The 26,844-nt window shown below is 43.7% G+C and overlaps 1 protein-coding gene across 1 annotated transcript in view; it reads left to right on the top strand.

The window, feature by feature from the left end:
• The window catches only part of LOC147709528 (dihydropyrimidinase-related protein 1-like), a 199,957-nt gene extending 173,373 nt beyond the window's left edge, over positions 1-26,584 (top strand). Inside the window, exon 14 of the mRNA XM_086928068.1 lies at positions 25,601-26,584. Coding sequence (XP_086784194.1) covers positions 25,601-25,707 — 107 coding nt within the window. The 3' untranslated portion in view covers positions 25,708-26,584. The remainder of the gene's footprint in view (positions 1-25,600) is intronic.
• The last annotated feature ends 260 nt before the right edge of the window (positions 26,585-26,844 follow it).

Raw genomic sequence — 26,844 nt, 5'->3', positions numbered from 1 at the left:
GAAGCTACTCAGCTGGGGTCGACTGGCCTCCCTTGCCGGAGCTCCCAAACTAAGAGCCTGATCCACGGGGAAAAGGGGAAAGCCACTCAACTGGGGTCGACTGGCCTCGATTGCCGGAGCTCCCAAGTTGTATGCCTGGTCCTCTGGTCGGGGTCGACTGGTAGTTGAGGCTGGAGCTTCTAAACAGGGGTGAGAAATCCCCTGCAAGGGTCGACTAGCCATCAGCTCCGGGGCTCCCGGACCAGTAGGAGAATCGACTGGGTCCTGCAGACCCTCCAGGATTCTGCGGATTTTCTCCTCAAAGGCCTCGGCAATAGAATCACAGAGGTCCTGCGATGCAGGGACGGAACTGGCCACACATGTGGGATGGGCAAGGTCTCTGACAATTTTGAAAAGGGCCTGTGCCTTGTTAGGGGCATGAGTCAAGGTGGATTCAAGATAGGACGCTTTAGCCAACTTGATCTGAGCCTTGTAATTTTGTGTGGCAGACCGGAACACAGTTTTCTCCGAGTCTAAGTATTGTTTCCTCCACGTCCTTTCGGCACGTTTGCAGTCGAGTTTGAGCTGACGGAGTTCGCTCGTATACCAAGGGCTAGCTCGATTCACCCTACCCCGTGACTTCCGAAGGGGTGCCAGCTTATCCAAGGAGCTCGAAATTGATTGACAGAAGCGAGCATAGCTCTCCTCGGCTGTAGTGCCAAGCTTAAAGTCCTTATCTAAGATGTTCGGCAGGGGGGAGGTTTTAAGAATACGGGACCAAGGTCTCTCTAATTTAGCTTGGGGTAGTCCAGCCTCTCGTGAGGTATGGTCCTCCAGCCAGAGAGAAAACAAGATCAAGAAGTGGTCTGTCCAATACTGGCACTTAATATCCTCTATCGAAACCCATGATGGGTCCGCGAATACCAATCCAGAATGTGACCCCTACGATGCGTGGTGGCATTCACCAACTGTTCCATCTTAATATCCATGCAGGCTTGGCTGAGGGAATAAAATACATTGTCCCTTGAGCCACCGGCCCACAGGTTAAAGTCACCAAGAATCAATAACTTGGAGTGAGAACTAGAGAGTTCGTAAATCAAGTCAATGAGGAGTGCCATAGTTGGTGCTGGTCCTGGGGGGCGATAACAAAGAACACCTGAGCACAGTTTCAGCTCCTGCTGTTTAACTGTAAAGCCCATCAGTTCAAAACCTGATACCTCACGAATCTTTAGCTGGGAGAGAGTAAGCGAATCTTTATAGATAAATCCGATTCCTCCTCCTCGGTTAAGCGGGCGAGGAGTGTGACTGATTTTATAGCCCGAAGGGCAGGCTAGGCCCAACTCCACCTCACAGTCCTCCCGGGTCCACGTTTCTGTGAGAAAGAGGACGTCGAGATTTTCAGACTCAATAAGAAAGGCGATTTCCATGTGGTGCTTACAGAGAGATCTGACATTAAGCAATCCACAGGAGATTCGCTTGGTAGTTAGTGGTCTGGCCCCATTCTGACAGGGTCTGAGCCTCAGTAGGTCAGGCCGGGAATAGGTGATACGATGGGAGCTAAAGGGGCCAGAGGTAGAGGCCCTAAGCGCGTCCGTTGCGCGAACGGGCGCAAACGGGCTTACCTCTGGCAAACCTCTGGCGCGCCTACGACGCGCCCGCTGCGCGCGAGCGCTGCGCGTCGATCCATCCATCCTAAAGTACTATTACGCTGAGCGGAGGACCGCCTACTAGCCTCTTGCCTTACGCAAGATGGCCGCGGAGTGCCTCGCCTCACAGCCCAACCCAAGATGTCGGACCCAGCTAAGCTGTCTGGCCTCGCCGAATGCGAGGAGATGAAGTTTTAAGTGCAGGTGAGCCTCCCAAACTTCCCCGGCCTGCGGACGCCGACAGGATTAAGTTTACAGAGGGAATTCTAGCAAAAAGCGCTGATGAAAAGTATTAGGCGCTGACAGGTGAGCGTTAAAGCGCTGCGAAGTAAGCTACAAGCGCCACGAGATAAAACACGGCAAAAACACTTTTAAAAAGATAGGTAAAAGGCGCGGCAGCTAATGCGCTGAAAGCAAGGTTCTAACTGACCTTACCTCGGATTCCTTATGAAGCCCCTCAGAGTGCGGAGGACCGCCTACTAGCCTCTTGCCTTACGCAAGATGGCCGCGGAGTGCCTCGCCTCACAGCCCAACCCAAGATGTCGGACCCAGCTAAGCTGTCTGGCCTCGCCGAATGCGAGGAGATGAAGTTTTAAGTGCAGGTGAGCCTCCCAAACTTCCCCGGCCTGCGGACGCCGACAGGATTAAGTTTACAGAGGGAATTCTAGCAAAAAGCGCTGATGAAAAGTATTAGGCGCTGACAGGTGAGCGTTAAAGCGCTGCGAAGTAAGCTACAAGCGCCACGAGATAAAACACGGCAAAAACACTTTTAAAAAGATAGGTAAAAGGCGCGGCAGCTAATGCGCTGAAAGCAAGGAGAAGAATAAACAAAGGCCAACTGCTAAGCTATTCACAGTCATGTAACCTAGGACACACGCAGCAAGCACCAAATGGTTAGGACAAAAAAATGCCAACTTTATAAAATTACATTTTCAGAATTATTATTAAAATCTGACTTTACCATTAAAAAAGGATTTTAAATTACAAGTCATTTGAAATCAATGATGACGGTTCTACCTGCTCCCAATCAAATGTTTGCACTTATTAAATGTAATACAGTAACCAAACGTTATCCTACAGGAGAAGTAGGCCTGACAGTAGTGACAAACAAATTTAGGAGTTTTTCACTACCAGGACATGTAAAACTTAAACACATGTCCTATTTTTTAAAGCACCATACCCTGTGAGCTGTTTATGACCTGGCGACTTTTATGTACTGCAAAGGAAGGTTTATGAACGAAATGAAATACATTTTATAAAGTTCACAAATACCCAGAGGCGTTCAGGCACTAAAAAGACTGTAACATCCCTAGAGAGAAATTGGAGGGAGTAATGAGATTCTACATTAAGAATAGCCTTGTGTAATCATGGATTAACAACTCACAGGCCTCTTTTTCCTGAGTATCATATGCTGAACGCCATTTGAGGTCTTGCCTACGGCAGGCCTGTTGTATCGATTTGAGATTATCCAAGAATCATGGGGCTGAAGATTTCACTTGATCTTGAGTTGCTAGTATATTAGAGCAACACGCAAGCCAGTACTGGCAGTGTACAGCAGCTGCGTCACATTCATAGTGAGTGGCAAATAAAGTAGATCTAAGGACCTGGTCAAACCTATTGGCATCCAAATGGTTCCAAGTTTGGAACTTAGATCTCAAAGGTGGTGCCTTCATGAGCTTTTTCAACTATGGCAAATTAATACAGAAACTAATTGCATTGTGGTCTGACCAGGTGAGAGGAAGTATCCAGCTTGAGCACTGAATTATTGGTAAAGATGCCATCCAGAGTATGGCCAGCCCGATGGGTGGAACCATTTATCAGTTGGGAGAAACCATGGCTTGGCATGAAAGTTAAAGTCCCCAAGATCAGTAACATTTTATTTCTGGAGCAAAGGTTGTAGATGTGTGTTCGCACAAGAGACAAAATCCACCCTGGGCCCAGGGGAGTGATAAATAAGTATACCAGAAAAAGTAAAGGCAGCAAGAACCATTTAGGGTTGTCAAAAGGGTTATTTTGCCAGGTCGAATTGGCAGTTTAAAACTTCACTGCAGACTGCAATGGCAGGCCAGAGACATGTTTTAAAGAGTTATTTTAATGGGTGGCACAATAAGTGTGCAGGCCCACGGATAGTATTCAATTTACAGGCCTTGGGTATACGTAGTACCATTTTACTAGGGAGTTATAAATACATAAAATGTGCCAATTGGGTGTAAGCCAATTTTACCATGTTTAAAGGGGGGATGACAAGCAATTTAGCACTGGTTAACAGTGGTAAAGTGCACAGAGTCCTAAGGCAACAAAAACGACGTTTAAAAAAACAGGAGAGGAGAAGACAAAATGTCAGGGGGAAGACCACAATAAGAATGACACCTCTAACATCCAGCTTTGCAGCAGAAAAGCTAATGTTGCAATCTTCACAAGATCAGAGAGACCACACCAATCTCATCTAGAGAATGCAGATTACAAGAAAGAACCGCTGACGGCCATTGCCCATCTTGGGTTCACACCATGAGCCTGTGGACCCAATAAAGTCGCTGCCTCACGTACAGCGAGCAACGACTCAGGTCTCCAGGAGAGTACAGAGAGAGCAGTGAGTGGGGCCTACATGGCCACCACAGTCGGAAATACACCAAATTAAATGGGCCGAATCGGTCTGTAAGCCCTGAGTACTGGCATTAACACCATCGCTGCTGATGGTATTCCCCTCCTGTGCTGGTCCCGAGTTATTCCCATTGTTCATGACGAGCTCAGCTCGTCATGAGTGTACAAGAGGTGTATCGCGTGACGAGCTGAGCTCATCATGAGCATCGAAGGGGTTAAGGAGGAGGGAGGGCTCTCTTCTAATGTGTGCCTAGGGAAGTAAAGCTAAAGAACACTAAAAAGAACCGGAGAAACGTTAAAAGGGGGTATACTTTGAATGGGAGAGTTCTTGACCCAGACAAAGATAAATAACCATTGAATAGGTTTACTGCACTATGCTCCACTGATATAAGAAATAAAAAGCCTTGTGGTTCGATGGAGCTGGATAGGCAAGAAGAATGCTTTCAAATTCATCCCAGATTGTTGTGCTTTTTTAAGCCCTTCCAGTTCTGATCCCTAGTCCTGCAATAGATTTGTTTGGTAGAAAAGTAAACCTAGAGTGGCCAGGAAGGTATTCCAGGGGGTATTCACCTGTTACAACGCATTTTTTACAACGCACTACCACTACAACGCAGGCATTACAACGCATACCATTACAACGCATAGCGCTGGGGGGCGCTCTAGGATAAGAGGTAAGTTTAATTTACTATCCAACACCTTCCCTAGGGTCCACGGGGACTGGAGTTAGAATAGTAAATTATACTTACCACTATCCAGCACCCCAAAGCGCTATGCGTTGTAGTGGTATGCGTTGTGAATACCGCGTTGTAATGGTATGCGGAGTAAAAGTATGCGTTGTAACGTCATACATCCATTCCAGGGCTCTAGAGAGGGAGGCGGACTGAGAATCCCAGATATACAGACATACTAAGTGATGGCACAACTCTGTGTTGCATTGGAATGGTCACTAAAGGAGACAGAAAAACATTGGCCAATAATGGAACTGAACTTGCTGAATCTATGGTTTCCAAAGCAGGACAGACTGAAGGTGGCCTGTGTATCCAAAATAATGAGGTCCATGGGTACAACTTTCCAGTCCCCATTTATGCCAGTCCTGAACCATCCAGAGTTCACACCGGCCATGGACCACACGGATCGAATCATTCAACCAATGTAAACTTGACTTTGATATCTCAGAAATCATTACTGTCAGCTAAGGCACTGAGCTATAAAATAGGAGGAACCAGGGAACTGACGTCTTTTGAAACATTGTTCTCCAACGATGGATCAACTAAAGGTCTGATCCTTGCAATATATAGGACACTTAAACCCCTTCCGGACAAACATAAGTGGCCCTATATAAATAAATTGGAGAAAGTGTTGTGCACAGAAACACCCCAAAAGGAATGGTGCAGATTGTGAGATGATATCCCTGAACTAGTGCCAAATATGCCATGAAGGGAAACGTGGTACAAAAGGGGGTGGTGATGGACGGAGCATCTGAATCAATCAAACACTCACACCCAGTCAAAATATCTGGGTTTAATCCACCACCGTTCTTTAGCCCACTCTGCCACCCCAGTTCAGACATGGCTATATGCAAATCAGTCTGACCCTGTGCCTCATGGGAACAGTCCAGCCCGAACTGCCAAGCCATGTCTTCCCTGGACCAGAAACAAGCTTCGGAGGACCGGTTTCTGGCATTCCAGCCGTCTTCAGCCCGGCTTGCTTGAATCCAGTGGCAAAGTGAGCAAGGGACTCACGTCTGAGCATACCCTGTCACACATATGGCGGCCAAAAGCGGTACAAAAGGCGGTGGTGATGGACGGAGCATCTGAATCAATCAAACACTCACACCCAGTCAAAAGATCTGGGTTTAATCCACCACCGTTCTTTAGCCCACTCTGCCACCCCAGTTCAGACATGGCTATATGCAAATCAGTCTGACCCTGTGCCTCATGGGAACAGTCCAGCCCGAACTGCCAAGCCATGTCTTCCCTGGACCGGAAACAAGCTTCCGAGGACCGGTTTCTGGCATTCCAGCCGTCTTCAGCCCGGCTTGCTTGAATCCAGTGGCAAAGTGAGCAAGGGACTCACGTTTGAGCATACCCTGCCACACATATGGCAGCCAAAAGCGGTACAAAAGGGGGTGGTGATGGACGGAGCATCTGAATCAATCAAACACTCACACCCAGTCAAAAGATCTGGGTTTAATCCACCACCGTTCTTTAGCCCACTCTGCCACCCCAGTTCAGACATGGCTATATGCAAATCAATCTGACCCTGTGCCTCATGGGAACAGTCCAGCCCGAACTGCCAAGCCATGTCTTCCCTGGACCGGAAACAAGCTTCCGAGGACTGGTTTCTGGCATTCCAGCCGTCTTCCACCCGGCTTGCTTGAATCCAGTGGCAAAGTGAGCAAGGGACTCACGTCTGAGCATACCCTGCCACACATATGGCGGCCAAAAGCGGTACAAAACGGGGTGGTGATGGACGGAGCATCTGAATCAATCAAACACTCACACCCAGTCAAAAGATCTGGGTTTAATCCACCACCGTTCTTTATCCCACTCTGCCACCCCAGTTCAGACATGGCTATATGCAAATCAGTCTGACCCTGTGCCTCATGGGAACAGTCCAGCCCGAACTGCCAAGCCATGTCTTCCCTGGACCGGAAACAAGCTTCCGAGGACCGGTTTCTGGCATTCCAGCCGTCTTCAGCCCGGCTTGCTTGAATCCAGTGGCAAAGTGAGCAAGGGATTCACGTCTGAGCATACCCTGCCACACATATGGCGGCCAAAAGCGGTACAAAAGGGGGTGGTGATGGACGGAGCATCTGAATCAATCAAACACTCACACCCAGTCAAAAGATCTGGGTTTAATCCACCACCGTTCTTTAGCCCACACAGGGAAACGTGGTATAAAATAACATCTGAATGGTACCTCACACTGCAAAACAACAGCAAATTCTCTCCAATAGCAAGGGTTGGTTGCTGGAGAGGATGTGGGTAGCAGGGTACAGCATTATACATGTCTAATAACATTATTTATTATAATCAAAACCCTGCTGATTCTTTAGTAATTGCTTTGACGGTAGGCCAGAGGAGGGAAGGATGGAAAGGGGGAATTCATAGTAATCTGGAAAATTGATGTTTGTCCATTATTCCAAATAAACTAATAAAATGTATAAAAAAGGTTTGCAATGGATAATGTGCATAAATGGGAATCTACCTAAAGGAACATCTACGGCCTCTGTCAAATTGATAGAGGATTGACTCCAACAACTTTGACAGTCATGTAAAATGACAATAAACAACATAAGGCTAGAAGCAAATATGGAGATTCGAGTTGTGGGGGAGGATGAACTCTTGGCTGTATGAGATCTGGAGCAGTGCCCTGTAGGCATTGCAGTCACATGGTGTGGACAGCCTAAATTAACTCATTGCCATGGCCAGTGATGGGACTATCAGATACTGTAACCTTAAACAATTTAATACTATTTTTTTTGGAAATGAACTTTCATAACATCAGTACAAATCAACACAAAATTTAGAGTAATGTCTATCAGTTTAGCAATGGACAAAGATCTTCTTCCTTAGGGATGGAGGGCCACATGTAGCATGCATTTTCCCGGTCGCAATGGCCCGATTAGCAGAATTAGGGATTAAGGGCCATATGTATCAAAGGGTTTTACCCATTCTTTGCCTATAGGAAACTGTGTTCATACATATGGCCCTAAATGATTTATTCAGAATATTGTGTTCCTCATCTGCTCTATGCTTACACATACTATCCTGTCATTAACAGAGAAGAAAGGCTGGGCATTCTCTGTTCAATCAGGGCTACTCTGGAACAATAACCCAGATTGCACCAGGCCTACTGATGTCAGTGCTTAATTTGTGCAGGTGGTTGCAAGCGATGGTGGGGACTATAACATATTTTTCACCTTCAGACTTTTATCTGGAGGAAAGGAGAAGAAAGGATGAAGTGAAAGACAGGATAAGACTGATAAATGGGGAAAGCAGGAGTAAAAAAGAACCGCAAAGACTGAGGTTCCAAGGCACAAAGTGTAGGATGGTGGAAGAAAGAGGCATAATGTGGAATCAAAACTAGGTAGCCTTTATGTTCAGCAATCCCAGCATTCAGCAACATTGGTGGTGGCCAAGAGATAATAAAAGGTGCGGTGAGTCAAGAGTTCTTTCTTAATAAACTGTGACTCCTTGTGGAACCCACATAGTAATCGGTAGTTATGGCTGGCATGCTGCCTGCAAACAAGGAAGTGCAGAATGACCTCTACAGTAGGGGAAGCTAATGCAAGGTGTCATATAGAATTAGCCATAGAAGCTGGCTACTGCATCAAACTACTTGAAGCACAGAAATGCACAGGAGCGGATCTGCATCTGAAGCAACTGAGTTGCATCAAAGTTAGACAGAGGCTATTTGATTCCCTTTAGTTCCTGGTGGTGAAAATCATATGAGCTCAACAAAAGTGTTACAATTATTGACTTCCTCCCAAAGAAGGCCAGCCAGATCAATACTCCACTATGGGGTGGTTCTCGAGGCAACTTTCTCATAAAGAACAGAGGCAACATCTACAAGCCACTGATGTATTTCACTAGCAAAACTGGGCAGACATGCACTCTCATCAGGGCGACCACCCCTCTCCCATTCCAGGTTGACCATTGAGATGGTCATTCTCTATATCCGCTGGGAAAACAGCAGAGGCCGCACCTTCTTCCATCTGGTAGCTAAGACATGGAACACCCTCCGCCTGCACCTCAGAGCTTCACCATCGCTCCAGCAGTTCAGGAAGAACCTAAAGACCTGGATGTTCAACCAACAGGAACTGGCAGCATGATCCTGCAGCATGATCCCACTGCGCCTCGAGACCCTTACGGGTGAAGCAGCCGCACTCTACAACTCCTGATTGATTGATATTGTGAAAGCAGACTAACCTAGAAGACTGCCCAACCTTACCACCTGCATAATAGGGCTGCACATGTGTACTCACAGGTACCCCATTCACTGAAGTCTTTTTAGGAACCTTCAGAGCTCCACAGTAATTCTCTTTGTACTATCGTCTGCCATTAAACCCACAGTAGTTGTTTTCTTTGCCACCTCACGAATGAGTCTTCTGGGACAATCCCGCTCTTCGCTTCCTGGATAGGGGCAATGATAATCCCAGCACAATGGCCATGGAGGCATCAAATATGTCTTCCCTCATTGGTATTTTTTTTTAATGAGGTTGGCCAGACTACCCTTCTCAGACTGCATCTTTTAAAAGACCTTGATGCTTTTCTCTTCCAATATCCATACTTAAATTTCTATGCACCAGAGCCACCCTTGTTATGGTCTCCCTGGGACTTGTCTGTAAACACTTGCGCTTGTCTACTGATCAGTGAATGGGGTTAGTAAAATTCCAAGGATGCTGGTTCAAAGAATGTGGAAAGGCACACATGCTGCTAGCTTATTACTTTTAATCAAGCTATCTCTAGATTACATTGCAGTGTCCATACATGCGTCCTAGGCCTAGTGAGATTATTTGACGCAGTCCCTAAATTTCCTTCTGCCAGAGCCTTTTTCACATCTGTATTTTATGCATTTTTCAATATCCGTGGCTCTAGGGCTACCACAGAAACATCTAGGGATGATGTTCCCAATACTGTTATGTTCTTCCTCAATCTGGAGCAAAGTAAAATTAAACTCAAAAACTAAATTTTATTGGAGAATTTCAAGAGATAATAATCATAAAAAAGCCTTAATCAAAATAAAGGATACAGATTATCGAGTGTTCTTTAAAATATAGGAATCCTAACAAGATTAAAAGTAAGTCACCTAGTTTTATTGTGGAAACTGCATTCCAGTCAGTATTTGTATCCAGCAAACAGTGAGCGCAGGGCGATAAAGAATTGAGTCTGCTTGTGAAGACTTTAGGAAGATTATAGGGGGTGTTTGGTCAATTTACTTGTAGAATTTTTGAGCTGCGTTGGAGTTAAATTGACTGTAGGAGAACTTTGAGGTGAGTCAAGGCAAGTGAGTAAAATGTGCATATGTATGTGCTGAGTTGTGTCAAAGTCAGACGCAGGCACCTCAAGCCCCTGTTGAGCCATCGCTGTCTCTGGGTAGTTACTATGGTTTAGACTCATCTGGATTGCTGACTTGTGTGTTGAGCAAACCGCGTGTGGGAGCTTGAATCTAAAGATTCAGCAGGAAGCTTCTAGCCATTCCGCTCGACATGGATGGCTCCAAGACTCAAATTAACAACTTGATCCAACATATCATCAGGGCCAGTTTACTCTGAAGTCCCCAGGACTTCCATACAGTACGAACTTTAGGCATGTCAACACACTTCCACCGATCTACATACTAGCATACCCATGAGTGTCCAAAAGTCATTCTGATATGATGTTGAGTCTTTTCCTGTGATTTCATATATAAAGAAGGCATTAATGAAAGAAAGGTGTGTTGCAAAGCATCAGTCTCCTTATTTTGCATTGTGCTCATCACCCACTTGCTATTATTTTTGCTTCTTGCCGCCTGAATTCCCTTTGGATTTTTCTATTAGATGTTTATGCTTAGCTCTTCTTTCTTCCCTGATATCAGGGAGAGTTTGGAGTATTGCTTATCTCTTTCTGCATATATTTTATCTTTACTCAAGAACTACAAGATTGTCAAGGGCCTTTTTGCCCTGTGTTGCTTTTTTCTCCTAAACTTATGGAGAAACTTGACACTTTTCACATATTCTACTATGTGCAAAAAGGAGTAACTTTTCTTTAAGCATTAAAGATCGAACCTAGACAGTCGTTCACAGCCTTCAGTCATTGACATACATCCCTGAGAGATAGCTGGTCCTGTTCAATGGTGGCCCTACTCTGGATACTTAAAGGGGACAAACCTACACCATTAGTGGACAGGTACAATCTCATGACTGCAACCTTTGCAGAAAGCAAGAATCCTATTTACTACACAATTATGTCTTTTAGTCCTGGCACAGTGTCTTTTGGCTAATAATCGTCAATGGCATACCAATCCAGCATGGCATAGAGGATGACGCAATCAAGCCTCTTTTTGAGCCTCACACTGCCCTCTTATTTGCTTGTGCCAGCTCCCTAGAGAACAGATTCATGCTTCACAAGTTCAACCCAACGATTGTGGTCCGTGCTGGAAATTGTATTTCTTCTCATATCTCATTAATGGTAAGAGATATCAAAAATAATTCTATGAAACAGTTTCATGTCCCAAGTTTAGGAAAGAGTGATGGCTGGAGTCTGAGCTGCCAGCTTTATGGAGGAGACAACTTACTTCACTTATTTATTACAACAGTACTAGATCAGTAATCATGACTTTCTTTGGCTAGCTTCTAATGGCCCGTTGGGGACTCTTTGAGTGCCAGGTACCTGTCGGGTCAAAACTTAGCAGGTTAGCTCCGTACTGCAGTAGTCACACTGAAGAGCAGAACAGTTTGATTTTGAAACTGTGCACATCTCTCTGAGGCTTTGTTTTTTAAAGAGTTTTATATAGCACGAATTAGACCCAAGACATTGGGTATCAGAGCGCTTTACATGAGCACAGTTTCGTTACAGATTAACACATTCATTTTTGTTAGGCACGGGGAGATTAAGTGATTTGCCCAGAATCACAGGATGTTGAGCGTCGTTGCAGAGACTCAAACCCGGTTCCCCAGCTTCGAGGTCGACCTCTCTAGCCGAGGTCGACCGCTCTAGCCGAGGTCGACCGTTCTAGCCGTAAGGCTACATCCTCTCCCCAGGCTTGTTCAACAGATAAAGATACACCAGAATCAAAATACAAAAAAAAAAATCTAGGTGTCCAAAGAAAACCAACAAACTGAGGGAAACACACAAAGCATGTGGCATTTTTCACAAGTGCTTTTGCAAATATGTCATTTTTAGGGTAACTGTGAAATCAGTGTTTGTGGATGTAGTCATTCCCTCAGCACAGTCCCAGGAGTTTATTTTCAAACCAAAATTTACAATGCAATATTTGCCATTAACCACCACAATATAAATAAATCTATGCAAACATTACTACTCATGTTAAACTGATCGCTCTTTTCTAAAACAGTGTTGTTGTCTTCAGGATTTTACGGGCACTTGCCAAGGCATATTTTGGGGTCGCTGTTCGGAACAACTAATTTCATGCTAACAGAAGACCAAAAGATGCCAAACAAACATTCAGAAAAGGGGTCACACAAAAACATTCTGGGTGCCCCAAAAATCCTTACACTGGAAAAAAAAAGTCAGAAGTAGAACTTGTCAGATTAGAAAGAGGTTAAATATAGAAATAGACAAAGGTGAGTGGGCGAGAGAGAAAATATTCTCTTTCCCTGGTGACCCTAGAAAGGTGAGGGATCGGCAGATTTTGCAGCCTTGCCAAGTATCACGATTTAGGGGTTACACTAACGCATTTTAGGGCTGGCATACACCTCACCGCACTAAAACGTGTTAGTCACGCAAATATAGCACCCCAGTGACCCCCCCCCCCCAAGCCATCCTGTAAGAGGGGAGGCTGGAATGTGTTTAGGCAGCAAGCGCGATGTGCTGTTCCGCTGCATGCTCTTTGTCCTTGCGACAGTGGCTGCGTCAAACTTTATTTTCACCCTGGGAACTTTAAATACATTGCACCACGTTGCGGCTCAGGATATCACCCAGTTACTGAAGCAGTGGTATGACGCAAGCCACCCTGCCCAGCTAGAGAGAGTATCACATGATCTCTCATGAATACAGACAATGTGGCCCTGTCTGCAGAGAAAGTGCTTTGGTCCGTCACGTGGATCGAGGGGTGGTGCCTTGCCTGATTTTATTTTACCAAACAGCGAGACACGCTCCTCAATGGTGGCCGAGAGCAGATCCTGAGGCGGGGGCGGCAGTAGTGTTTTTCTTGGCGTACCGAGTGGGTCCTCGTTCATGCACAATACAGGAAGGTGGCAACCCAGGAGGGTAGCAGTCACTGCCACTGAGCACACCCTGCGGCCAGTTTTTCACTGATCACTGCCAACTGATGGCACCCAACTGCTGGGGTTCTGCCACCCTAGGTGTAGACTATGAGCGGTGCTGGACTCTCCTCCTGGCTTGTAACTGGAGGTGCAGTAACAGGGAGCATCGATCCATCTGAAGCAGACAGCCCATGCATGTCTCATATTCAATACTCCAGTACTCCAGGGCACCGCATGAGCTTCCCCAGCTCTGTAGGCCACATGAAAACACCCTGGCTCCACCGGGCAGTGAGTCACTGGCCCGGGACTTGTGACTCTGGCACAGGGGAGTTCAAAAAGCCAGCGAAAACGGTTAAAGTAAGATTGGGCTTTGCCATTAGTGTTGCCACCTTTCCCAGAAAGTAATACCATATTTGCTCTTATTTTAAGATTCAGCAAAGTCCTGAACATAGTAAACATGATTTATATAAAATCGTCCCTGTTCATTAATAAAACTGCTTTTCTGATTTTGTTTACTGCAAGTCAAGTCAGAACAGCTTTATTCGGTATAGAATGTACAGCCATAAAAGCATACTTATAAAAAACAAAATACTAAAAGAAGAATCAAAAGGTACAATATACAAGTCAACATTTCAGATCATATACAGTTAATTTTTGTAGCGCTGCCAAGGGATCATTAATCAATGTAAACATATTTAAAAATCAGGGAGGGGACTAATAGCATACAATTATTTTATGAAAATATCAGTGCTTCAAAACCATACAATAAAACATTATTAAATAGAGCACTAGATATAATGTGTCCTATATGAAAATCGATGCTCAATGTAGTATAAAAATATAACAGTGTATATTTATACAAATTCAATAAAATAATTTAAATCAGGTTTTACATCTTCATTTACACCAAAATACAATAAATTCAAGATTAAATGAACTTTGTGCAAACAAGTGCATAATGTACAAAGCTTCATATTAAAACCACTATACAAAAAGTGACTAAAGTAATTCTACAGATTTCATATCTGCATATGTTAATAGTGCAACTAGTTACTCTCATCGAGTTTTTCATATAGTAACGCATCTAAATGAGCTAAATCCTTTCTTTTCCTAACAACCCTTTCTATAAAGGGGATAATATTGTACACGGCCTTCATGTTATCCAGGCTACATAGGAAGTTAAATGCATTTTTGTAGTTATGAAGCCTATTAGTTAGGAAAAGTGGTTTTTAAACAGATTTCCGGATATCACTATTCAAGAAGCAGAATAATATAAAGTGTAGCGTGGACTGTTTTTTTCCATTACATGGGCAATTTGGTAGGTTATAAGACCCCTTTTCTTTATCACAAAATCCGGTTATATACTGTAACGTACCAATTCTTAACCTAACAAGGTTAACTTAACAAAGTAAAATCTGTGCTGGGTATTTCCAACCATTGTAAGATATGTCTGTATACCCAGCACAGAAGGAATTTCACAATAGGTGGTAACACTATATTTTCGTTTAGCCTCATCAGTTCTATTATAGTCCCATGCAGAGATATATCTAAACTTCAACTCATTTTTACTAATGTCTTGTATAGATGCCAGATTCCCTATATGTTAGTAGATTTTGGATATACTCTAGCCATGGAATTATTTTCCAGTGATCAAGGGTCAAGCAATCCTTTATTAAATCCGTGGTGAATTTTGTTTCTTCTTTCACCCACAACCCTCGCCAGAATGTAAGTCCCGTTACACTGATAGTGTCACTTATGTATGATACAGCCAATTCTATGTTTACAATATAATTGGCTGTTAAATTTGATAATGCAAGTAGTCGTTTTAAAATGTTATTTTCTTGTATTTGAAGGGACATATTGTTTGCTCTCCCCCATATTGCAGCCCCATAACAGGCACCAGTCACACACTTAGTTCTATACAGAGTAAGTATCTCCCTTACGGTCTTATTTCCCTTTTTACTGCAAATCAAAAGATTCGCTCCGCGATTCTTACAAATTTCAAGTTACATGAATCAATGTGAGGTTTCCAGCTGCCCTTTCTGTTAAAAAGAAGGCCCAAATAAGAAAAGGTTGGCACTCTACCTACAACTACTCCTCCCACATGGTGTTGTCTATGCTCCAGTTTAATCTTTCCACAAGTAATAACAAAAGTTTTGGTGAGGTTTAACTGTAAATCCTTGTCTGACATGTACTGAGCAAATTTCTCAATTAGACATTGTAATCCATTCGCTGTCCTTGATAAAGGACTGCGTCATCGGCATAGAGTAATACCGGGGTTGTACGTCTACCTACTTTTGGGCTGTCTGCATTTTGCTTTTGTAAAAAAAGATCCCCATTATTAAAGTATAGGGAGAACAACAATGGTGCCAGTACAGATCCTTGGCGTATTCCTCTTGTGACCCTAAAATCCTGTGTACATTCGCCCTTTGTTCCAAAACGTACTCTTGAAGATAAAAAAGTGTAGATATGGGATAGGTATATAACAATGTCATTTGGTGCTCCTAGCTCTTTTAGGGTTTGCCACGATTTGGCGTGATTGGCAAGGTCCACAAAACTAAGATGTAGAACGCCTTTTTTAGCTAGTGTATATTTTCCTGTTAAGAGTTCAAAATTTAAACACTGTTCTACCATTCCAATACCTCGTGCAAAAAAACGATGGATTTAGGCCCAGATCTCTGTACTGGGGTGAATGTATGACATTGTTCTGCATTCTGTCCATCAATTGTTGTTTTTGCATTTGTCACGATGAGTGGGATGGGTATGCTCAGACGTGAGTCCCTTGCTCTCCACACCACTTAAGTCAAGCTATCCTGGCTGAAGACGGCTGATAGCCAGAAACCGGTCCTAGGATCCTTGATTCCGGTCCAGGAAAGACATGGCTTGGCAGTTCGGGCTGGACTGTTCCCATGAGGCACAGGGTCAAGGCTGATTTGCATATGGCCATGTCTGAACTGGGATGGTGTGGAGTGCAAAAAAACGATGGATTTAGGCCCAGATCTCTGTACTGGGGTGAATGTATGACATTGTTCTGCATTCTGTCCATCAATTGTTGTTTTTGCAAATACATCGTCTGAACCCATACTGGGCTTCTGAGAAAATATTATTCTCATTGACCCATTCTTCTAACCTCCCCAGGAGAATTCTTCCCATTAACTTTGAGGTTAGGTCCAGAAGGGATATAGGGCGATTGCAATTTGCATTCCAGCCATCGCCCTTTTTAAAAATGTGTACAATAATGCTTTTTTACCATGACGCAGGTAGGACTCCTCCTATAGCAGCATTGAAAACATTTAATAAAATAGGTGTCCAAAAATCTGTTACTTTTAAAAACATCAATAGGTACCCCATCAGGTCCTGCGGCTTTCCCACTGGCACTTTTTTGGAGGGCGGTTTTAATTTCCACTGGCACAATTGGCATAGATTTTACAGGTTCAACTAGTATAAAATTGCTGTAGTAACACAAATAGCAACTGGGTTAAAAATAGATGCAAAATGTGTAATCCAATCTTGTGGGTGTACCGCAATTTCTATTTTCGAAGTTAAATTATCTATAAAAAAAAGGGTGATCACTAGTTTGCCAGAATAGTGCCACATTTCTAGTATCTGCGGCCTGAATTTAGCTTGCCCAGGCATCCTCTCGAATTTCACTTTTCCTTTGTTTCAAAGTTCTTTTATAGTCTTTCCTCAGGGTGCTTATTTTGGCACAGTCTCTTGGTTTTTGTTTAAGAGATGTTTTTAGATCCCTGTTTAGTCTAGAGCATTCTCTACTGAACTATCTGGGGTTATTATCATGTACTGTACTTTAATTGCCAGTCACTGACCATCAAAGCAAACGGAACAAATGATGGACAGAAAGCTGAACAATGCAAACATTCACCCCTAGTCACTAAGATCTGAGTTAAATCCAGAGTTATTTTGCCCACCACACCACCCCAGTTTACAACCAGCCATATGCAAATCAGTCTTGTCCCTGCACCTAATAGGAACAGTCCGGCCCAAACTGCCAATCCAGGTCCTCCCTGGCCGCAAAGAACTTACTTTCCAGTCCCTGGTTTCCCCCTCCATGGGAGTCTCAGACTGCCTAGTGGTTCGCTCCCTTTCCTTCACCCCTCCGTTAACTTGTGTCCTGGTGTACAGACCCCGTCCTCCCCTCAAACTTTCCTCCCCTGTTTTCAAGACTTAATGGCAACCCTGGTGGTTAACCACGCCTCCATCCTAGTCTTGGGAGATTTTAACTTTTGGCCCTCCGACCCTGCGGAATGCGCCACGTCCAAGGAGTTCTCAGACTCTCTTGGGTCGCTCAACTTCTCATCAGTTGTTAATGCTCCCACACACAGGTTGGGACACATCCTGGACCAAATTTGGCAACGTGATTGCCCGGTCAACTCCCTTTCAATTTCCCCATGTTCATGGTCAGATCACTCACTAATCACCTTTTCCCTATCCCCTGTTCCACCACCCAAACCTACCTCCGCGAAAAATGTCTGGGTGCGTTCATGGAACCGAGTTGACATCGTAGCCCTATCGTCTCTCCTTTCTTCCTCCAGCCCTGAACTGACTGCGCTGCCTTCCTCTGGCCAGGCAGAAGCAATTACTAACTGGCTGCGGGCCGGGTGCGATGCCATCGCTCCGCTTAAACGCATCGCAACCAAACGCCCCAAAGACGCTAATCGTTGGTTCTCAGAGGATTTAAAAAACAAAAAACTCACTCTCCGCCAAGCCGAACGAAAATGGAGACGGAATTACTGTCCTACTGCAAAAAATCGTTATACTGAACTTCTTACCCAGTACAAGACAGCTATACTTGACACGAAGAAAAACTATTTCTCCTCTAAAATCCAGCTTGCGGAAAATCGGCCTAGAGAAATCTTTTCTATCATCCAGGATCTTGCCTTTTCCGACAGAACATCGCTCAAACCATCACCCTCTCAAACATTATGTGACTCGCTCAATTTCTTTTTTTTGGACAAAATTAACAAAATCAAAAGTAAAATTCCCTCCCCATCCCAGACCTTCACTGACCCCCGCTGCCCTCCAGTCACCGCATATTTGGACTCAATTCCTCCTCTTTCGACCGACTCATTTCTTTCTATTCTCCCGTTGGTCAAGTCCGGCTCCCCGCTGGACCCCTGCCCAGCTTATATCTTAAAGCAGATTTACACTCACTGTCCCTCACCACCCTTAGTGCTCTTAAACAGCTCGCTGGCTCAGGGCATTGTTACTCCTGCACTTAAATCGGCTGTGATTGTCCCGATCCTGAAGAAACCTGGTGCAGACCCCTCCGACCCAGTCAACTTCCGTCCAATTTCCCTCTTGCCCTACCTGGCGAAGGTATTGGAACGGCATGTGGTTAAAACCTTGAGCGAGTTCGTGGAAAGTCACGGCGTGTTAGCCCCTAGACAGGCCGGCTTCCGCCCAGCCCACTCAACTGAGTCCGTTATAACATCGGTCCTGGACAATCTCTGACAAGGAATGGATACCAACCAACATCAGGCCCTGATCCTCTTAGATCTCTCCGCCGCATTCGACACGGTGGATCACACCATCTTACTTTCACGTGTCGAAGCGGCGGGAATCAAAGGAACAGCGCTACTATGGTTATCCTCCTTTCTGAACGGTCGGACTCAAGCGGTTCGTCTGGGAGAGTTCTCTGCAGATTTTCAACCAATTCAGTGTGGTGTTCCCCAGGGTTCCTCTCTGTCCCCCCTCTTGTTTAACCTCTACATTGCCCCCCTTATTTTTGCTTTACAGCGTCTGGAGGTCTCTGTGTACAATTACGCAGACGACCTCCAGCTCATTTTTTCCCTTTCCTCCACCCCTGAGTCTATGTCCAATGTCCAGTCCATTATGACCTTTATTCAGGACTGGATGAACTTCAACCACTTGAAGCTCAACCCCGACAAAACGGAGTTGGTGCTAACGGGTGGTTGCTCCAGTCCCTGGACATCTTCCTTTTGGCCCCCTTCACTTGGCCCCCCTCCCACCCCTGTACCCTCTGTCAAAACCCTTGGATTTAAAATCAATAATCAACTCTCCTTACACTCTCAAGTTTCTGCTGTGGTTTCCTCAGCCTTCCTTTCACTTAGGACTATCCGCAGAGTTTCTCGATTTTTCGCCCCAGAAGCGCTCAAACTAATTCTGTTAGCCATGGTAACATCTCGCCTAGATTATGGTAATATCCTTTACCATGGCATGCCCAACTACCTCTTGAGACGCCTTCAGCTTGTCCAAAACCAGGCTGCTAGGCTGGTTTTTAACCTTTCTAAGTCACATCACGTAACCCCTCTCCTCTTTACCCTGCACTGGCTCCCTGTCCGACAACGAATCCTATTCAAGCTTGGTTGCACCATCTTTAAAGCCCGGTCAGGATCTGCCCCCTCCTTCATCAACTCAACCATTCAATCCTACACGCCTTCACGAGACCTCCGATCCGCCTCTCACCATCTTCTCCTGGTTCCCCGCTTTAAACGGAAGAAGTGGGGTGGCTCTAAATTTTCTACCACGGGTCCAGTCTTCTGGAACTCTCTTCCATTGCACCTCAGAACCTGTACCCAGTACCCCCTCTTCCGTAGAGACTTGAAGACTTTCCTCTTCACCCAAGCCTTCCCATCTTAAACGCTCACCTTACCCTCTCTCCGACCTGCCTAGTAGCAATTGTCAGTGAGCGCCAAGAAACCGCCAGGTGTACGAGCGCTATACAAATCCCTTCAAATTCAAATTCAAATTCCCTGGACTAGAAGCAAGCATCCTGGGACTGGTTTCAGGATATCAGCCCTCATCAGCTAGGCTAGCTTGAATCCAGTGGCATAGTGAGCACATGAACCACGTCAGGGCATAATCTTTCCCACTTAGGGCAAAGAAATAAAAAATGATGGACAAAATGCTGAACAATGCAAACATTCACTCCCAGTTTCAAAGATTTGGGTTTAATCCATTTTTTTATCACCACGCTACCCCAGCTTAGACCCAGCCAAATGCAAATCAGTCTTGACCCTGCTCCTCATGTCAACAGTCCAGCCCAAACCGACGAGCGAGGTTCTCTCTGGACAAGAAACAAGCATTGTCGGACTGGTTTCTGGGTATCACCCCTCATCAGCCGAGCTAACTTGAATCCAGTGGCACAGTGAGCAAGGGACCCACGTCTGGACTGGACTGTTCCCATGGGGAATTTGCTTATGGCTGGGTCTAAACTGGAAATAGCATGGTATGCAACAAAACAATGGATTTAGGCCCAGATCTCTGTACTGGGGTGTATGTTTGCCATTGTTCAGCATTGTATTTATAAATTGTTCTTGATACTTTGAAACCAGTCGCAGGATGCTTGTTTCCGGTCCAGGGAGGACCTGGACTAGCAGTTCGGGCCGGACTGTTCTCACAGGGAGCTGGGTTAAGACTGAGTCTAAACTGGAATGGCCTGATGTGCAAACAGATGAGGGATTTAGGCCCAGATCGCTGTACTGTGGGTGAATGTTTGACATTGTTCAGCATTCTGTCCAACAGTTTTTCTTTTTTCATTTGATGCCCTAAGTATGAAGGGCATGCACAGAGTTGGGCCTCGTGCTCACCATACCAATGGAGTCAAGCTAGCCTGGCTGATGAGAGATGATACACTGAAACCGGTCCCTGGATGCTTCTTTCCAGTCCAGAGAGGATCCGGCCTGGCAGTTCGGGATGGACTGTTCACCTGGGGAGCAGGGTCAAGACTGATTTGCATATGGGTGGGTCTCAACTGTAATGGCATGTTGTGCAAATAGACAATGGATTTAGGCCCGGATCTCTGTACTGGGAGTGAATGTTTGGCATTGTTCAGCATCCTGTCCATCAATTGTTCTTTTTGCATTAGTCACTGAAGATTAAGGCAGCTCCCAAAGACATTTTAAAGTCATTTGTTCTTATGTTTACCATTTTAAATATGTACTGATAGGAGGAAAAATGCTGACAAGATGATTTTTTTTTATATGTGCCAGGACAATAAAATACTGACTAGACAAGGCCAGGTGGGCACCCTATTTAAGGCTGGTTCTGGTTGATGTACTTGGGAGTATAATGACTGGAACAGGTTGGGTTGGGTGGCTGGACAGGGCACGGCTGGTTCTAATAATTGTTAATGGGGCTGTGATGGGCTTTGCAGGGCCACACTGGTTCGGGTGGATGGGAAGGGGGCTAGAATGGCTTTGAAATCCCTGTGCTGCTTGTTTTAAATTGGTTAGAGCACATTGAATAGAGGTAGATCTGCTTGATGCGTACATGGTGTGAACATACTGCATTGGCTGGCTGTTACGGATACTGTTACTAGAGTTATGCTACTTCTTGGTCAATGCTGACTGAATGGACCATGTAGTCAGACTAGAGGTTCTCATGGCTCTTAAGGTGGCAGTCTATATTTAACACTTTAGATTGAGTTTATTGCTTTTTTTCTGGTGAGAAATGGTCACTGGAGGTGTCACACATTAGGTAGCAGAATGTCACTCATGGTGTCACACATTAGGTAGCAGAATGTCAATCATAACAACACTGAAACTATAGAAATGTTACACACATAGCCATCCTGAAAAGTTGGCAAGTATGTGGACAAACTCTTGGTTTGTCATGTCGGTAAGTGCCCTTCCATTTCTGGTGCTTTGCAGCAGTTTTAAGATCTTCTTAGTGTTTCTTGTTGCTCAAATGGGTGTAATTTCTGATATTTATACGTTTTCCCTGTCTTTTTTGCTTGATTTTAGCTCTCGAAAAAGTGTCACTCATAGTCGTTGAACGTCACTCATATTTACACTGAAATTATACAAATTTCACACTTAAGCTCTCTGAAGACTTGGCAGATATGAATTGCACTGTTTGCGCCTTGCCTTAAAGTGTCTCTGTTTTAAAATGAATTTTTCTGCCACAGATTTATTAAGTTGTACACAGTGTACACTATTTGAAGAAGTTTTAGGATCGACACATTTCTGTGCACAAGAATTATTTGACTAATCAAAATTGTTTTATAAGATAGCGCAGGCCACAGGCTTTCATAGTTTTACAGATCTCCTTACACAAGAATATATACATTTTTCAACAAGGAAGTAGCGAAAATGGAGATTTCTTTTTTCACACATAGGAAAAAAGTTTGCTTTTGACCTGGCAAGCCATAAAATAAACCTGTCAGCGCTTAGATATGCATTTCTAATAGATGCACTCCAGTCTAAAAAACGATAAACCCTGAAAACATATTTCCTGCCATCACAACTCCGATGGCATTTCAGTATTTCTTGGTGAACATGGTAGAAATTAACAAGCATTGGCATAGCCAATAGCTCTCGCTTTTGGGACCTTACAAGTATTAAGTTATGCAGCACAATATCCTTGGTCCACCAGCATTAACTGTTGCATGGCTAAACACTTATAATTCCCAAAGGCGAGACCTATTGGCTATGTCAATGCTTGCAAACGCTGTCACAATAGCCTCAATTGGTGTGATACGATGTGATGGAAAACTAATGCACAAGATATTGTGATGGTAAGTAAACATAACATCTTCTGAGAATTAGCTCAAACACATTTCAGCAAATTTACCAGCCTTGAGAGCTGCCTTCCAAACCTGAGCCCTTACTCTGTTGTAGGAAGCTAAGAATAGTCATGGGGATCTAGCTGCAGGGCTACAAGAGATAGAAAAACCACACAGAGAAGGTATACACCCGTTACAACGCATCTTTTACAACTACCTACTATTACAACGCATCTTTTACAACGCATACCATTACAACGCATTGCGCTGGGGGGCGCTCTAGGATAGGGAATAAGTATAATTTACTATCCAACACCTTCCCTAGTGTCCACGGGGACTGGAGTTAGAATAGTAAATTATACTTACCACTATCCAGCACCTCAAAGCGCTATGCGTTGTAATGGTATGCGTTGTAATGGTCGCGTTGTAATAGTAGGTAGTTGTAACGGTATGCGTTGTAACATGGTACATCCCACAGAGAAAGCCCAATAAACATAAACAGGTTTCAGCGAGGTTAGCCTATGCTCGCTTTGTCAGCTATGACCATATCAGACGTCTCCACAGAAAATGTGTGAGGTGTATAGTAAACTGACCCAAATAACAGAACAAGTAAAGAAATTAAAATTCCCAAAACAATTACATGGATAAAATAATTTAATAAGAGAAAATATACAATAATGAAGAAAATTGGAAATAGGGATGAAAGTTTATGGTGAAAAAGATAGGTATTCCATAGGAAACAATGGTAAACATAAATTCAATGTAAGCCTAAGGGACATGGTAGGCCACGAGCTATGTCTACTTTTTGGCTGATGTGCTGAAGAGTGCAGTGAGTCTGTACGTGGTGGTTTGGTCCAGCCAACATTTTTAAATTCAGAGTTTGGAAGTTTTCTGGTAGAAGAATAATTCCAGTGGGGTAAGCAGGTTCAAATGTTCAATGAGGTTTCTAGGAGGTTGAATATCCAGTAGATGCTGCAAACCAGATATAATTAAGTTCTGTGTTAGGAAATGTGGGTTCAATCTGTCAAGTTTCATTCGAATTTTATCTGACTCTGTTTTAACCTTTGTCCCAGTCAGATGTTTACATAGAAAATGTACTTAAGCTATTTATGAGTCATGATAGAGAGAGAGAAACAGGTACTTTAAGCCATAATATGATAACACCTCATAATTTCAATTCAGCTGTGCAGATAAGCCCTAAATGTATGCCTAAAGTAAAAGTGAAATACGTTTTTCCATTACATAGCTCTGTGCTTTGGGTCTGCGTAATTCTCTATAAAATAGCACATTAACTTCTCTTCGTTACGGTGTTACGTATTACCGCAAGATTAATATCCATATAGTCGCAGTTGCTCTGATTAGAATGCCTTTGAGGTGATCAACAGATGACTATGACCTCGGCATTTTGAAACTGTTATAATGTTTTCCATCTTGTCAAAGACCCCCAGTCACAACATGCATCTAGGAAGCAAAGACTGCCAAACCCATGAGAACAGTTGTGCCATCAGATTTGAAAAATGTGCTATTTCGCAGTATTACAGTAGTAAAACCCTAAGAGCGCTACAGCTCTAGCAGTAGTAGTTGTAGGACATTAATTCACTCTTTAGTGGAAGGTTCAGATTTATTTGCTCTTCTTTGTAAAATAAAAACCTTTCTGAAGCGTGACCAGATTTTCAAAACCAACACCGTGAAAGGCTGCAGACCTAGAAGTGGGGCAAAATGATGTCAGCAATAATGGTAGGACTCTAATCAGAGAATTAGCAATGAAGGAGACCTGCAATGCTAGATTACATCGTACTGTAAACCAGACTACATGCACAAGACCAGAAAAGCTGATGGTTTTGAGTGTTTACTTTGTTCAACACGTTTTAGCAAGCTCAAGAAAAAGGTAATACACATTCCAGTTTGTCTCTGTAGCATGTTTTATGTTTTTTTGCACTCTAGAACTGAATTCCTGCATTTATGGTAGAAAAAACAACTGCGTCTACCCAAATGCCTAGGTAACAAGCGGCAGTGAAAGTTAAAGCGATTGCGAAAGTGAAAGCGATTGCGATTGTAACAAGAACGTGTGGGCGAGGAGAGAGCCACACGGGTGCTTAGGAGAGCAGTCTGATCTTTTTGGAAGCACATACTCGTGCTTGTGGCACGGCCTTGCGTGCTCCCGCAAGGTGTATGCCGCCACAAGCACGGGGAAACATTGTTTACAACGCAGTGTTTACAACGCACAACCTTTATCACACTGCCATTACAACACAAGTCATTACTACGACTTGCACTGGATGGTGCTCTTGGTTAAGGAATATTGTGATTTTCTATTCCAACACCTTCCCTACTGTTATGTGGGCTGGAGTTGGAATAGAAAATCATATTAATCATCAATCTGCGCCCTCCGACGTAAGTCGTTGTAACGACTTGCGTTGTAAAATCTGCGATGTAAAGTACCGCGATCAAAATGATCGCGTTGTACTGTCATACATCCCAAGCACGAGTATGTGCAACGAAAAAGAGCTGAACGACGGCTAAAGGTCTCCTATGCAGCGCATGCGCGCTGCGTAGACGAGACCTAAAAATGGTTACGCTTAACATTCAGTGGGGTGTAACAGTTATTACATGGGTAAAAGGATAGGGTATTGATTATGAGTTTCAAATTGACTTGGGTCAGAATTTTACATCATGTCCTCAGATTTGGCTGCATTGAGGATGTTTACCACCACTGCAAGGTGACAATGTTGGCGTCCTGGTTTAGGAGGGCTTATCTTTGCTTCTTGTAAGGCCTTTCTACCAGTGACCTGCACAGGAGTGTCCTATACAGCTGCATGGTATTGTCTTGATATAAAACATTCACAGATCTTGTGCTTAGTATGATGTGTAATGTCCTATTTACTGCATCGCTATATCCCCAACTCACACTCATGCATATAAAGTTCTCCACTGATATCTAACACCTCATTTCACCAGGTTACTCATCTGCTGGTGTCCAGGTAAATGACAACAACTCGCGCCGCACAGGACATCGGATTGTTAATCCACCTGGTGGACGCTCCAATATCACCAGCCTTGGTTGACAAAGAAGTATCAGCGACGATCAACACCACAGGACCATGGGAACAGCATCAGTTGCTCCTCATGCCAGCGTTACTGAGCCCACTTTTTATTTGGCTTTGTTGACAGAAAATGAATGTCTGTTTTTGTTCTATTTAACTAGGAGAGGAAAATGTGTGTTAGGATGCTTGGAATTACAGGCAGTAACACATGTGTTTCATGTCAAACCACCCTTTTGCATGTTCCTTCCATTATCATGCTTAATGACACCACTATTTTTAGCTCTGTTTGGTATTTAATGTATCTATTTTGCACCATTTGCTGGATTTGTTAGTGCATGGAAAACCTGTTTATTTAAATTTTTATACTAGAGTGGGCCAGCTGAATAAGGTTGCCAAATACTAGGGATTCATGTGCCAAGGAAAAGTATCCAATACTATGAAAAGATTAAAGAAAAGAGTTATGGAGGATCAAAGTGTGCAGTAGATTTGGTAATTGGCTTTATTATTATTTAAATAATTTATAATTTACCCAAAATGCATTGAGTAGACCATCTCCGACACAATTCCTCAATTAGTTTTGTACTTACGAGTCGTCTGTGTCATTCACATATTAGGCAACATCTTCATTGTACACATCTCATTTTATTGATCAACTTGGTAATACAGGTAGTTGTTTGCAGGAATTTTGGTATGACAATTCTAGTTTTAATCAAATTTTTTACAATTTTTTACAAAGATTTCCTTTCTAATCACTTGCATTTTTACATATTCTGTAACACATTTACTTGCTGTGAAACTAACTCCGAACTAAAATCCTATGAAATAAACAAGATTAAATCATGCTCTTGCAGGGCTATGATTGGTCTTTATGCTTCAATAAAACTGAACAGTATTGCTGAAAAATAATCTCTAGTGAATTCATTCACTTCTCTGGTTGGTCTACTCCATTGCTATGGTTTCATGGGGGTTGGTGGGTCTTCGGGATTTACTATTTTATAAATGTGTGCCTCTTTATATAATCATTTTACTTTTAACATGCCATGTATTTTATGATTTCCTTCTTTCTACCTTCTTTAATCTCTTGGAGCTAACTGTATTGAATCTCAATATATTCATTGTAACATTAACTTTTTTAAACCCTTAACTGCTTGGCCAACC

This window comes from Lissotriton vulgaris, chromosome 6 (assembly GCF_964263255.1).
Source record: "Lissotriton vulgaris chromosome 6, aLisVul1.2, whole genome shotgun sequence".
NCBI classification, from domain to species: domain Eukaryota; kingdom Metazoa; phylum Chordata; class Amphibia; order Caudata; family Salamandridae; genus Lissotriton; species Lissotriton vulgaris.
The sequence above is the reverse complement of the archived record's forward strand: the minus strand, read 5'-3'. Positions and strand labels throughout refer to the sequence as shown.